General features: G+C 55.7%; 5 protein-coding genes across 5 annotated transcripts; 2 read left to right on the plus strand and 3 right to left on the minus strand.

The window, feature by feature from the left end:
• Positions 1-93: 93 nt before the first annotated feature.
• CCOS01_05026 (uncharacterized protein) lies at positions 94-2,038 on the plus strand (the record flags this gene model as incomplete). Its single annotated transcript, XM_060453207.1, has 3 exons — positions 94-133; positions 224-807; positions 860-2,038. The coding sequence occupies 3 exons, from the start codon at positions 94-96 to the stop codon at positions 2,036-2,038; spliced, it is 1,803 nt and encodes a 600-aa protein (XP_060317165.1).
• A 969-nt stretch (positions 2,039-3,007) lies between these two features.
• Positions 3,008-6,205, minus strand: CCOS01_05027 (uncharacterized protein; the record flags this gene model as incomplete). Its single annotated transcript, XM_060453208.1, has 1 exon — positions 3,008-6,205. The coding sequence occupies one exon, from the start codon at positions 6,203-6,205 to the stop codon at positions 3,008-3,010; it is 3,198 nt and encodes a 1,065-aa protein (XP_060317166.1).
• A 2,097-nt stretch (positions 6,206-8,302) lies between these two features.
• Positions 8,303-9,886, minus strand: CCOS01_05028 (uncharacterized protein; the record flags this gene model as incomplete). The annotated part of the gene is made up of 1 exon (XM_060453209.1): positions 8,303-9,886. The coding sequence occupies one exon, from the start codon at positions 9,884-9,886 to the stop codon at positions 8,303-8,305; it is 1,584 nt and encodes a 527-aa protein (XP_060317167.1).
• A 2,239-nt stretch (positions 9,887-12,125) lies between these two features.
• Positions 12,126-13,417, minus strand: CCOS01_05029 (uncharacterized protein; the record flags this gene model as incomplete). Its single annotated transcript, XM_060453210.1, has 4 exons — positions 12,126-12,593; positions 12,676-12,797; positions 13,042-13,139; positions 13,308-13,417. The coding sequence occupies 4 exons, from the start codon at positions 13,415-13,417 to the stop codon at positions 12,126-12,128; spliced, it is 798 nt and encodes a 265-aa protein (XP_060317168.1).
• A 486-nt stretch (positions 13,418-13,903) lies between these two features.
• On the plus strand, positions 13,904-14,640 carry CCOS01_05030 (uncharacterized protein; the record flags this gene model as incomplete). Its single annotated transcript, XM_060453211.1, has 2 exons — positions 13,904-14,136; positions 14,325-14,640. 2 exons carry the CDS (start codon positions 13,904-13,906, stop codon positions 14,638-14,640), a joined length of 549 nt encoding a protein of 182 aa, XP_060317169.1.
• Positions 14,641-14,785: the final 145 nt, after the last annotated feature.

The following is a 14,785-nucleotide window of genomic DNA, read 5'->3' on the forward strand; positions in this document are numbered from 1 at the left end:
ACCCGCTGCCATAGTTTGCGGGCCTTCCGTTCCGTACACGATACCCCGTCCTCCGGAGGTCACCCCTCGGCACGGTGCTGAGCTGTCGTCGCCATGAATTTAACGTGTAATTCAACGCTCGAAGAGCTGAGGAGTATGTCACTCGACCCTGAAATCCCCTAACCCTATCCCCGTGAGACATCCGCATCGTGCAAGAAAACTAACAAGCCCTCTTCTCTCTCAGTCCTCCCCGGCTCCGAGATCCTCATCGCTGGTCCCCTGACCTTCCACGACCTCGCCCTGATCATTGCCGGCTCCTGCACCATCATCGCAATATGCCTCTCCTTCTACCTCGTCTTCATGCACTCGATCAACTATACCAAGCCCCGCGAGCAGCGTCAGATCATCCGTATCCTCTTCATGGTCCCCGTCTACGCCGCCTCCTCATTCCTTCAACTCTGGTACTACTGGCACGCGGTCTACTTCCAGCTCATGAGCGACTGCTACGAGGCTTTCGCCATCGCATCCTTCTTCTCGCTCATGTGCCACTATCTCGCCCCGGATGTCCATACCCAGAAAGACTACTTCCGCAATCTTTACCCCATCAAGCCTTGGGTCTGGCCTCTCGATTGGTTTGCAAAGTGCTGTGGAGGACAGAGAGGACCCTGGCGCACGCCCAAAAGCGGCTTGACCTGGTTCAACGTCATCTGGATTGGTGTATATCATTACGTCTTTATCCGCGTCGCCATGACTGTCACGGCCGTCGTCACCCAATACTTCCACCGCTACTGCGAAAGCTCAAATAACCCAGTCTTTGCTCACATTTGGGTATGTTTTATTTGCCCCTAGGCCATCTGGAGTTCTTCACTAACAGAAACAGGTCATCTCGATCAACTGTGTGGCCGTCACTATTGCCATGTACTCCGTCATTCAGTTTTACGTCCAGATGAGAGAACCCCTCAAGGAGCATTCGCCCTTCCTCAAGGTCCTTGCCATCAAGCTTGTGGTCTTCTTCTCTTTCTGGCAGGTCACCTGCATTTCCCTCGCCACCTCGACGCTCGACCTTGTCCACCCGAACAAAGTCCTGGCCTACCCGGACATCAAAGTCGGCATTCCCGCCCTTCTTCTGTGTTTCGAAATGGCACTATTCGCCCTCCTCCATCTTTGGGCCTTCCCTTACGCCCCTTATGTCCCGGGCGCCAAAACCACATACTACCCGTCCGCGGACTCTCGAGATAGCCACGCTCCCCTCCGCGAAAACGTCCATACGGCCCCCGCCGGCGGATGGATGGGTCTAAAGGCTGTCGGAGACGCCCTTAACCTGTGGGACTTTGTTAAGGCCTTTGGTCGCGGCATGCGCTGGCTGCTCTGCGGTGTCAAGCGCCGCCACGAGGACCCTAGCTACAAGACCGCAGCCAGCCTCGACATGGACGACCTCGACAAGGGCGGAGACACGGGGTACCATCCCGCCGGTGTCAAGAGCACCGATCACCTTCCAATCGCTACCGAATTCCGCCGCAGCACATACCTGCAACCCTCGCGACCACCTCCACGACCCCAGCGCCCTGGTAACGAGAGCGACAGCCTCATCGCCCACGCCCAACCGAATCCCTCGCAGATGTCTCCGCCACGCCGTCCCGCGCGCCCGGTGTCCCCCTTGTCGCCCATGTCGCCAATTTCGCCCTACCAAGACCAGAGCTTCCAACAGCAGACGGGCATGACGCCAGTACACTCGGCACACCCGGGGCCCAGCAACGGCGAATGGGGGAGAACGGGGCCGGCAGCACCAGCAAATCTGGGTGTCGCAGGTCCCCGCGACTTGACGCAGCAAAGGGTAGGAGAAGCGCTTTGGGGACCACCACAAAGCCCAGCAGCCGCCTCCATCATGCCAGAGAGTCCCGTTCTTGGATCGCCGATGAACGGCGCCTACGGACATCCGGCCCTTCAGCAACAAGCATACCAGAACCAGGCGTTTGGCAGTCAGCAACAACCGCATGCCAGTCACCCGTACGGGAACCAGACGCACGAACAGCAGCCGGGGCCTGGTCAGGCTTTTTAGACCGAGCCATGTATATAAGATTTTTATTCTTGGACAAAAGTCACAGATCGCGACGGTTCACATGTTGGATAATAGTCAGCGGTCTAAGAGGAACTGCTGGAACCCTTTCACGACTATAAGGTTTGAGGGAATTCGTTTGGTCTTTTTGGGGGGGGTTCAAGGTGGGAGGCAATGCATAGGAAAAATCGGCGTTTATTTGTTTTTCTTTACGAGATACCACATCATTTAGCTAGGTGGGAATGAACATACACATTTACAAACAATCTTGAATGGTCCTGGCGCTGTCAACTTGGCTATGAGATCTCTACCGTGATTGATGCTCGTTGGCTAAAGCACTGATGTATCCACACGCTTTAAAAGTAAGAGTAATCACACGCTTGCCCAGTTTTCTACATGCGAGATCCAAAAGTCGATTTGATTTGTAACGTAAGCGACAGTAGATACGCCTTCACATTCGCCGTGGTAAACTAAACACAAGATACAACAAATTTGCCTCTCCCCTCCGATAAAATATCCCATGATTTGTCCGTCCCTCAATATTCAGATCCCCCGTCACGCCGAACGGGAAAAGGCCAAAAGACTCCCAGATATTTCCATTGTATACACTGTTTGAACCCACCACCCCCCCTTCTTCCCATTTGACACACACACGCACACATACACAGGTCAGATGACTGGGGGCCCCCCCTTCTCCCTCCTAGATTCCTTGGAACGAACGGCGGTTGATATCCAGCAAAAACCCAAAACGCCTCGAGAAACTCCCAACGCAGATACGCTTTAGACCAGCGGGACAAAAAAAGACAAAGGCCCCGACTGATTCACGACCAACAGAGGCCCCCATGGTCCGTCTAATCAGACATCGGAAGTACCCGATCCAGACTCCGGCAACGCAGCAGCAGCAGGTCCGACGGCAGAAAACGAGTCAAACAGGGTAAAGTCCCCACGTCCTTTGTGATCATCGCCCGGCACCTAGCCGAGCGACGGACTGGTCTCCCTGCTCCTCGACTCGAAGCTCTCCACCATCTCGAGCACCCTCGTCCTCGGCCTCGCCACGCTCACGACCTCGGCCGTACGAAGCGTCAGCGACGGCCGGGGCTCCGCAGAGTCTTCCCGGCTCGGCAGCGGGTGGTCGTGACCATGAGAAGACTCCCCAGAGTCGTCCTTTGGCGGGGGGAGGTGGAGTAACCTCCGTCCGCGCACCGGCGACCCCGTGCTCGGCGACTCGGGTCTCCGCGCATACACGCCCCTATTCCGGGATCCCAGGTCATCTTCGTCGTCGTCGTCGAGAGCAATCTCCTTGCCCTTGCCCTTATCCCTATACTCCTCCGCGAGAGCCCTCTTCTCCAGATCCGCCCCGTCGAGCCCCTCCATCTCGTCCTTGTCCGGGTCCACGAGGATCGCCTCCTCCTCCTTTTCAATCTCGGCGTTGACGACCCGCAGCCGCTCCTTGGGCACCGTGAACATGACCTGCACCAGCCGCTGCTCAATCGCCTTTTCGATATCCCACTCGTCGAGCGACTTCTGGTCAATGTCCCAGTCGTGCCGGCCCTGCTTCCTGCGCAGGAGCTCGGCGCCGCCGATCCCGGATAGCCCGACCAGCCGCGGCTCGTAGTCCGAGCTGACTTGGTCGAGGGATAACCGCCGCGGGCTCTCGTGATCGCTCGAGTCGGACGAGTTGTTGTTGACGCCGCTGCTGAAGACGCGCCGGAGACTGCCGAGCCACCCGAGTGATCGACGGGGCTTGTGCTTGCTGGGGCTGCTGGGGATGTGTACAAAGTCCTCTTCGTCGTCGTCGTGCTCGTTGCGTGGTCGCTGGCCTTGGAGGAGCAGCGAGGGACCCTCGGCTTGCAGGGCGTTGAAGGTTGTCTTGGCGGTGGAGTATGTGTGCCCGCTGCTGCTTGACGACGAAGAGGTGCCAACCCGGTTATCGGTGATGATGGTCAGGTTATTCGGTCCTGTACTATTTCGTCTCGCAGACGCCGAGCGCGTGGGTACGCTGATGGCACTCCGCGCCGACTCGGAGACGTTGCTGGCCGTCCGCTCGTCATCTGCCATGGACCGCGCCGAACGCATAGACGCGCGCCGTGTTGGGGAGACGCGGCTATTGCGGCGCGAGGGCATTCGAGCCAGGAGGGCTTCTGTAGCGTCGATATCCGACTGCCAGTCCTGCACCTCAGTGTTGCGGCGCAGGAGGGCCTCTGGACTGGGCGTCATGGAGTTGCGGTTGCCGGGGGTCAAGATCGGGACGGAACCCGTCGGTGTCATGAACGGGTCGGCGTGCCCCGGTGTGGTAGGTGTCGCGGGCTCCTGATCCTTCCTTCTGTTGACGTGCTCGGGGTCATCTTCATCTGCTTCGTAGATTGGGTGGATGTGGCCTGGCGTGGTGAGATTCGCTGCTGGTTGGTATGCGCCTCTTGCCGCGCGAGGTATGGGTTTGCGCGGAATGAGCAAACCGGGCGGCTGTTGATATACACCTTGGTTGTTGCCCGGACCATGGCCTGTCCTCAACGATTCGTAGCCGAGCGATCTGTCGATCGTCTCGTAAGGATCGTGACCTCCCGTGTACCAAGAATGGCTCGTCCAGGGGTATGCCGATCCGCCATCCCGCTCCATCATGTCGTCTTCTGGATGCAGAAATCGCGTCGCATCTTGCGCTAGAGACCTCACCGTCTCCTCTCTCATCTCCTTCTTCTTCCTCAAATGTCTCTTGTAACAATAGTAAACCAAAAAGGCGCCGAGAACTGCGGCAAGCCCAACGCCGAGGCCGACACCCAGTCCAATCTTCTTGATGTTGTCGTTTCCGGTGGAGCTATTGGATCCACTCGACGATGTCGCATGATTTGGGTTCGTGTAGCTCGAACTCCATGCCATAGAAGTCATGTTCAGAAACCTTAGCCCGGTCCCGCTTGACTGTCTCTTCGCCTTGGATCCTGAAGTCGTGATTTCGTATCCTCCGTAAACCATCATTACATTGCCAGGCAAAATCGCCGCCCCGTGGCCATATATGCCACCATCCGGTTGCTGAGATGGAATCGACCACGTCCAGTCTCCGTACGTATCACCCATCTTGAGAAGCGCAAGCTGCGGAGAAGCAGCTTGAGATACACTGCCAACCCAGCCGCCCAGAATAATGAGCGCAGTCCCATCTTCGTTCAGCACCGCTGTGTGCCCGGACCGGCTCTCCACCTGTGTCGCCGCGCGCTTCTCGACGTTCTTGACCGCGAGCTCGCTGCTTCCGACGCGCGTGGCGCTGACTGTCGCAAAGTTCCACGACTCCTCTGGCAGGTTCCAAATGGCGGCGGAGCTCATGTTGATAAAGGCCTGCTGGGTGTGGCCGCCGAGCAAAACGTAGCGGTTCTGTTGCGTGACGATGCCGGACCGGTTTGAGATTGACGGGCTCAGAGGCGTGAAGGAGAACCCCGCCTCGGCGTAGGCGGGACCCTTGCCAGAGATGAAGCTGGCTGAGTACCCCGAAGCCACAGAGTCTGAAGGAGCCACTCTCAACATGGCTTTCGTATATGTCCCGTTTCCTTGCCATGTAGATTCGTCCGTTGTCGGCGCCAGACACATGCCGCCGAATGAGTACAGTACAGGTTCGGACATGCTCGGCGCGAGGGTCGACGAGAAGCTGATACCTGCACCAAGGGCATACGGACCTGCGTCCGAGTCCGCGCTGCTAGGTAGTGTTGCTGAAGTCTTGTACCAGGATCCTGAAGAGCTCGAAGACCCTGATGCCGCCCCTGGAGTATATGTCCAGATATCGTAGCCCTCCGCCGTCTTGCAATCCCCCGCCTGAACCACAATGGTCCCATTGTCCGCCATAGTGGGGAGGAAAGCCGTCGTCTTGGTCGCATCGTCGAGGAACGGCAAGCTCGTCGATATCGTCTGCAGGCTGGCAGCGCCGTCGACGGTAGCAGAGGCGTTCACCGACAGGAGCTCGACGCCGGAACTACCCTGGTGAAAGATGTATGCGAGGCCATGGTTGCTGTTATTGCCTGATGATCCCGGCAAGGCGGAGGAGAGCAAGATTGTCGTCGGAACGTATGGGAACGTTTGTTGCGCCGAGACCAGGGAAGTGAAGAGCAGCGCCGCGGCGGCGTAGGTCGTCGTCTTGCGGATAGCTGCTTCTGGCCCCGACAAGGCCCACCGGCCGGCCGTTGCGGTCATGATCGTTCCGTAAAGGATCGTCGTTTGCGGTCCGGTTTTGTGTATTCGTATACGCCAACCGCTGAGCGGTGGTCAATTCATGTTCTTTTGCCCCCCCTCTCTTCTGCGCACTCTGGTTGATCGTCGTTGTCCTCTCAAATGTTGATGCGATGTGAAGTCGGGAAGAGATCCAGGTTCTAGAACGGATGATTCCTCAGTAGGCCGGCATTCCCTCTTTTCTTCTTCCTTCGTCACTCCTTCTCGCTTCGACACTCTCAACTAGCTAGCCGGGTCGGAAAATGGGCCTTGAGGAATACGTCGACGAACCGAAAAAAAAAGTGATAGGCAGGGAAAGAATAGAGGAAGGAAAAGCACGGGGCATGCGGGAAAGAGGAGGCCAGAGCTGGGTCAGGATGACCAGAGATGGAGAAAGACGAACACCCCGGACAAGGGCGATGGGAATTAATCTGGATGACGAGCAAATCGAGGGGTTGGGGTGTGGCCTGGTTTGCGGGTGCAGATGCAGTCTGGACAAGGGTAGGTTTCTGTACACTAAGGGAGAAGGACAAAAAAGCAAGATGTCAACAAATCGAACGGTTTCGATGTGCAGGGGGGCAACGGAGGAGGGGTCGTTTTGGCGGCGCGCCGCGGCGGTTGACTGGCACCGGTGGGAGGGAGACGAAGGCTGAAAGGCAGCGAGCCGTGTGAGCGAGTCGCCTACAAGACCCGAACGAACGTCTATCAAAGGGCCGCGCACTTGGGAAATCCGAGAGCCAAGGATGAGCGGGAAAAGAGGGGTTGGTTAGGAAGCCTAGAACCAAGTCTTCAATCTGCGCCGCAGGCTTAGCACCGATGGATGATAGGCAGATGGGCCAATTAGTGTCCGCGGTATGGCATCATGAGGAACCCGCGGGCAGGTCGGCTCCGATCGAGGATGCTAGACCGGTCAAGGGTTGCCTGCAAGTAGGAAGTGCGCTGGGTGCGTGAGTGAGTGCGTGTGAGTGTTTCCAAGCTTTGGAGGGTTTTGTTTTGGCGGCGGCAGCGCAGACTGTCAGACCGTCGTCTGGGGCAACGCCCCGCTGGGTGGGAGGGTCTCGGCTACGGAGGACCCCTGCTGACTGATGTGCGCCATCCCCAATCGGGACTAGGTGTATTGTACATCCCTGCTGCCGTTCTTTGTTCGACGGGGGGGCCATCGGTGATTCGCGAACGACCGACGGACGGTTTTATCTCTCGAGTGTCTGTTTCAATCTTTCTGTCGATGCTCGGTGGAACTATTGTCACTTGCAGCAATATGGCCACATGAGTCCGGTTTGAATGGAAAAGTTAATAAATCACATGTTCAACGTGACAATGCATATAAGTGGTTGTATGAATCATGCAAGGGTCCCCCTTACGTGCGTCCATCTGTCTTACATTGCCTCATCAACCAGGCTAAGGTAACTCATCTGAAGCTACACTACCGCAAAAACAGAAGACATTTCCGTCCAACCTCCAGCCTCCAGATTGCGCGACTTTTGCATCTCGGTCCTATCTCCGCGTCACCTAGACACTCAACTGGGTGACAACATTATCTGCCTCTCATTACATCTGGAGGTCCTGCGTATACTTACCTTCCCTCAGTATCACTATCACTACTAATGCTTCTGCTGCTACTGCTTCTGCCGCTCTTTTTAGCTGAGCTTCCATGACTATCCCTACTGCTGCTCATAATATTTGACAACTCTATATCTGAAGTACTTGATCTTCCCTTCGCATCACCATTACTCATGCTGCTCTTCTAGGTTGAGTTTTCATAGCTATATTTATTTCACAAGAAAATTCATTTTGCTCAAAGAGACGTTCTCAAAGCGTTGGCTCTCCCAAAATCCAACCAGCTCTGGTCAACTTAAGAGAAATCAGGCCTAAAGTATCGTTGGTACCTTACCTACCTTGGTGAAAAACAAAAAAGGGTTCTCATTCATGTGGCAACTGGCGGACCTTTGAGTAACATGATGCTCATCGAGGTCACCTTACCTCTGCATCACCACTTATTCAAGAAAACACCATCTATCAAACTCCATACTTGTACAACCCCGTCCATGTATTCATCTACACACTTTACCACCCAAACATCAGTCAAACCACATCTTCCTCAGCCGCCTCGCCACCCGCATCAGCAGTAACCTCCTCCTCCTCCTCCTCACTCAACTCCAACAAATCATCAAACAACCCCGCAAACTGATTCGGCAACTTATCCCTCACCTCCCTCACCATATTCAACAGCCCCGTAATCTCATCCGCCTTATCCTTGACGTCCCTCTGCAAGATCGACACCGCCCTCTCCAACATCCTCGGCCCCTCCGCCACCTCGGACCGCCCGTAGTACTTCTCAAACTGCTCGTTCATGAATCTCGCCTTATCGAGCTCCGTCGCCAACATCTCATTGTGCTCCTTCATCGCCTCGCCCGCACTAGTCAACCGGTGATTCTGAATCCCCATCCGCGTCGCCTCGTCCAGCTGGTTCTTGTACTTGCTCTCCCAGTCCGACACCCGCGCAGGCCACTTCGGCGCCACCACCGACACCACCGTCGGCGTCACCTCCAGCCGCCGCGTCTGCTGCACGGCCGGGTGCTCCCCGTGCGCCGGCAGCACGAAGATGGTGCTCTTGCTCCCCTTGCCCGCCAGCCTGTAATACCTCGTCTTGACGTCGTAGAACACCAGCCCGCGGGCATAGAGATCCCCGCCTCGCTGCTCGTTCCACATGCGCTCCCCATGCGTCCCGTTCGCCGCCCACACCTCCCTCTTCTGCTCAATCTGCGCCTCCTGCCTGTCCAGCACGCGGTGCAAAAAGTCAAACACGTCGTCGCCCGCGTTGGCGAGGATCCATTTATCCTGCGGATACGCCACCTCGCGGCCGGAGGCGGCGTCCGGCCCCATCCTCGAGAGCATCTGCATCGGCACGGCGGCCTCGCCCGCGGTGACGTCGAGCGCGTTGGCGTAGCCGAGCTCGAGGTCGTGCATGCGCGCCACGAGGTGCTGGGTGTAGAGGAGCCACTGGCCGAGGAGACTATTGCGCACGGCGGCCATCTCGTCCGAGTCGCGGTCCTCGTTGGTCGGGAGGAGGGAGAGGAGGCCGCCCGTGGCGCCGTACTCGTGGTCCAGCATCTCGAGACACTCGTTTGCGTGGGAGGCCAGAGCGGTGTGCGTGGCGTAGGGGCGGGGCTTGGTCCGCTTGTCCTTGTCTTCGTTGAATTCGTGAAGGGGGCAGTGGTGGACGGTGCCCTGGGTGTCGGACTCGTGCTGGATCAGGTTCATGAGGTCGGTCAGGGGCTTGTTGTGCCACTCGTCTTCGTTTGTGTATGGTTTCTGCAAGTCGTTGAGCCAGTCAAAGGCCTCGTTGTCTCTAAACGACTTTTGGATGCGGCCCTCGTTGTTGTTCTCATTGTCCACCTCGGCGTACTGAGATGTCGGCACGAGCTGGGCAATCAGGATGGTCAGCGCTTGCGCGTGTTGCTTGAGGGCGAGCAGCGTAGGCGCGTGTCCATGTGTCGAGAGATAGCTGCAGTTGACGTGACCCAGAAGTTCGGTATCCATCTCGGCATATGGACCGTGTGGAGCGTCTTCATTCCCGCCACCTAGGCAAAGGATCTCCTCAATGTAGCGAGACTGGTAGGCGTCGGCATATGGTGTCTTTGGCAGGCGAGCTTGGGAGGAGGCCATGATGAGAAGTTTGGTCAAGTGTAAATCTCAAGAGAAACTCCGGTGTGCAGTGGGAAAGCCAGCTGATGAGATGAAAGGTTGAACAACGTGACGATACCGGTAAGGGCCATCTTTGAGGCATTGAGTTATTATCAATGCTGTCGATTGGAAGGAATGGGCTTTTCATAGTGGTGGCACCTGATGGAATTATTGGAACAAAGAGACTATGGAAAGGTTTCCAATGGCAAGCTCAACATTGATCAGACAAACAATAGCTGCGCTTGGTTTTCATGTTGGTCTAAGTCGGGAACAATGATAGCTCCCATTCATGGCATATGAATGCGACTTTCCTTCATTGTCAGAGTATGGAGGTGATGTCTTGTCTGAGACGACAGCCTTTATCATCCTCTAATCTAGGGGAAGGCGGCATCCTTCTTTTGTTACAAGATCGTCACTTGTCCACAATGTCTGAGCAAGGATGAGCAATAAGAACTGAGAAAATGAACCATGAAACTTCAACCGACTTCGTTGAAAAGCCAGGCAACAACACCTAGACAATGACATCTTGGAGCAACGTGACCATCGTCCTCAGATCGAGATGCCCAAATGTTGGCGCCCTTAGGCACATGCATACTTTAAGATTCAGTAGCAAGGCATGTAATGTACTCTTGCTCCGGAAAGACAAGCCTCGTCACTTCAGCAATATGGGAGAGTGTATTTTAGATCAGACCACATATCTGAAAGTGTCGAAGGGATCGGAACTGTAAAGCCATGTGCAGTCCACGGCCTCTGGATAGCTTCGTTCAGGCAGCACTAGCTGGACCGGCTCTAAGCGTAGTCATGAGTCTAAAAACCAGGCTGAAGTTCGTCTTATCCGGTCATCGGCAAGTGTGCTTGCTTTCCTGCTGCTTAGCAGTATCGCCAATGGTTGTTTATCGGGCGTAGTCCCGAACGGAGCCTTCAAATAGAGTTTAGAACGGCCGCCTAGGTTGGCGTTTCTCATTTCTCAACGGAGAGGTCTGGAATTGAGGCGAAGTCGTCCGGGATGTTTGATGAAGGGGTCGAGTGCGGTATGGGGGCCTGGGCCGGTCGAAATGCGGCCGGTCAGCTTGCGGGTGCGCACGTGGGAAGCGAACCTGCAAGAGGTGCAGTAATGTCCAGCTATGCAGGCTGATGAGTTGTAAACATGCAGATGATGCTGAGGACTGCAGATTGCCTTGATCGGGCTGATCACTCTTCGGCCAGGGACGATGCCGCATTGTTGGCGGCATTGCCTACCTGTCATCGGCGTCGTGGCATTCCAGAATGCGCGTCCTTGGCCGTTTGGCGCGCAAGCTGGAAACAAATAAAGATGTCTCGGAACGATGCAACCGGCAGTAGGCCGTGTTAAGAGGGCCACGGGCGGCTACTGTCGTCAAACGTTGTACAGAGTACGGAGTACAGTGTACGTAGATATAATGTTACAGTAGTGGCTGGTGGATTGTCTTGATTCTCAGGCGGTGCGGCTTTGTCTCTCGTGGTGTTGTGGCTCACCGGCCCTGGGCTCGACTGGCCGCTGGTCCACCATGAGCGTTTCTCCCGGAGACACAATTTCCTTCGTCAGCCGAGCAGGGATCCTAGAGGAGATGGTCTGTCAATGGTAGCATGGGGACGGGTGTCAAACTGTGGAGGATTTGAGATTTTCTGGTAGAGTAGCGCCGATGTAGGTTGATAGGACGTCCGGATGCGGTTTGGGGTGGGCGACCATCGGCGCTAGGGAAGAAAACATGGGTGGGCGTCCAGCGAAGCGTTCCAGAGCAGGAAATTGGCAGCATTCGTCGAGACTCGAGAGACGGTAAGTGGCACAGATCCCATCATTCATCCTTCGTCTCCGTGCCCCGACTTCCAAGACCACCGGTGCGTTGGGTCACAGAGCTATAGCGATTTGGAGGTGCGCGAATGCCAAAGTCCATACGGGCATGGCATTTTCGATGACGCCTACGAAGGGCTGCCCAGCCGGCCGGTGTGTAAGCCGTCTATTCTGGGGTATCTTGAGGGCTGTCATGTTATCGACGTTTTCGAACGGGATGCGCAAGAGCCGCGCGGAAGTGGATGCTGGATTGTGCGTAGCTTGTCGATAGCATGGACAAACATGAGGGCATTGCGTCAGTGGGCAGGCGGAATTGGGGTATTTTCTGGTAGGTACGTCGCTCACTCGGCCGAGGAAGCCAAGCCAAGCACGTTGATGTCACTCGGTAGGTTTGGTGCCGGGTGGCTGCCGTTACTCGTGCCGCTCGCCGTCTCGCCGGGTAAAAAACAAAAGCTTCAAACGTTGGAAAGGGCCAAGAACTTTCGAGGAAGAATTGGCGGTGGTCGGGGAAGATGCCGTGAAGGATGATAAAATGGAGGTCTGAATATTCAAGAGTTGGCCGTCTGAAGGCCAGTTTGATGGGGTTTGATGTGGCACCGCCCGCAGCAATTGGCCGGAGACCCTGTAAAACCGCGACGAGCCCTGCAGCGGGAAGGATAAAAGTCGAGATTTTAAGTGGTGAAAACCGGGAATCTCAGCCAGCGCACTTTGGGTGTCTGCCGAGGGTTTCATTTGTTGGCTGCGACGCTGCCGGCGGACGGCAGGGCTGGTGGACCACGGTGTTTCCGGGTAGTGAGCCGCGTGAATCAGGACAGGTCGGTAGCGGTAGAGAGGAAGAAGGAGGAAATGCGACTTGTAAGGATTAGAGTGAAGACCATACTCTGCAGACCGTTTGAAGTCAAAGAGATGAACGCATCCCAAGACAAGCGACGAATGTTTGGGTGCGTCAGAATGAACGGACCTTGATGGTGTCTGAGCCTCTGGAGGTCACGGAGGGAAGGTGCAGACGGGAGGGAGCCAAAACCACGACTGTGTAGGTATTCATACTTTGCAGACTTTTGTTACTGGAGGGCAATCTAGACCCTCGAGTTGGCTACAGAATTTGAAGAATACGGTACCTAGCTTGAGAAGAAAAAAAGATTTAATCAAAAAGTAAGCAAAAAAGATTTGGCAGTGCCCACAAACCGGCAACGGCATCGTTGAATCGTGAGAGATGGTTTCCAGTTAGAAAGACGTCGGCCAATCAAGAAGCGTCGCATGCAGTGTTCAGCCGACCCACTTCACCTCGAGTGGCCAGGAATTGTCGATAGGCTGTAAAGGGACCCACCTTGTGGTAGGTGCGTTTCCGTTCCCAGGATGGCAGGCGCATCGACACCAGGAAGCTGCCAGGGGATCCAACTTTCCATGCCCAACTTTGAGATGGAAGTGGGGCCAGAAGTTGGGAAGGTGCAGGTTTGCAGGTTTGGTTTCACCTCTTCCTGCCTCCAAAATGGCACATTCACATTGAGCTAGCCCCTGTCTGGACGAAGGGACTCACTCCTACTGTGTATGTTTCTTACCACGCTTACGCAGTAGTGCAGTACTTCTCCCTACCTGTAGTGCTGGTGTGCACTCAGAGAAGACAATGCACTTGCAAGTTGCACGGGCTTGGTCGAGGTGGATTGGCGCTGCGTGTCTGCGTCATAGTTGGCATTGGCTGGCATTTTGCTAGCTACTCCAAACCCTGCGGCGCGTCCAGCGTCCATTGAGACGGTGGCTCTGCCGACAGCTCAACCTGGAACACACCACCTCCGCGCCTCGTTTCCCCTTGCCCGCGCCACCAACACGATCTGTCCCGGCACTGTGAGGGAGCAATCTTTGCATGTGAGGTGAGGCTTTACTCGATTGCATGAACAAGCAGTACCCAGTCGGCCTTCACTGCTGACGGTGGTCCAAGAGGAGGGCCCAATGTAGCTGTCTTCAGCTGGTGTGTGTCGTGCACCAGCGGCATACCAGTGTGGAATGGGTGACAACCCGTTCTAGGCCACGCCGAACTGGGATTCTCGATTTGAATCTATCGGTGGCCTCCCTCTCATGCTTCGTCTCTGTGTGCCTCCTTCCTGGTCGGTGGGAGGGCCTGTTTGAGAAGAGAGAGGACCCTTTGAAAATAAGAATAAGGGACGACGACAACCCCTCATCGGACCAAGGGTATGTATTATAATTCATCTCAAACTTTCGGATTACATTGTCCAGATAGAGACATCGGACTGCAGACATTCGATAGTGAAGAGGCATTACGACTCGTGCATCACTTCCTGCCACAGACTTTATCAACGACTCCATCCATCTGTCGGTCTGCCCATCATTCTCCACCAAGATCTGCTTGTTATTGCGTCGTGACCAACCTCTTTCCTGCCTGCAGCCCTTCATCGCTTCATCGAAGGTAAGCTCCCTCGGCTCGATCGACAATTCCTTCTCTCATCCCCAGAAACCCTCCATGCTCTACTCCCCCATCTCCATCCTTCTAGCTACACTAGACTCGACTTGAGCTGGCGCAACAGTCGTGACAGCAACAGCGGCAATCATAGGCAATAGAAGGGGGCACGAAAAGATAGACTAACGCTACCCCTAGTGCTGTCTTGTGGCGTCACCTCCTTTCAGCACAACGGGACTGAGACATTGGGAGACGCGCCCAATTTCCCCCAAGCTACCATCACTTTACGGTCACGTCACTACCTATTTGCTTCTTCTGCTCTGCTCTGCTCTTCTCTTGCGGTTCGACGTACCCCCTTTGCAGCTTTGCACCAAGTATCCAAAGCAGCAGCACACCGCACCACCAGAAGGCCAGACCATAGCAAACTATCGCCCGCAAGCGCACCGCACTACCTCACCTCACCAGCGCGCAATCAGTTACCTCAGAGCTCTGGGCACCTCGTCGCTTGTGTAACTGATCGACGCTCGGCCTGGCCCATCCCAGCATCCTGACAAGCTACGAACCCATCGTCTCATTTCCCAACTCCCGGTTTTTCAACAACGCGCACCACACATATCATCCCCCACCCTTCCCCCCTTCCACTGCTTCTTTTTTAACC

This window comes from Colletotrichum costaricense (assembly GCF_030867565.1).
Source record: "Colletotrichum costaricense strain IMI 309622 chromosome Unknown Scaffold_4.1, whole genome shotgun sequence".
Taxonomy (NCBI): Eukaryota; Fungi; Ascomycota; class Sordariomycetes; order Glomerellales; family Glomerellaceae; genus Colletotrichum; species Colletotrichum costaricense.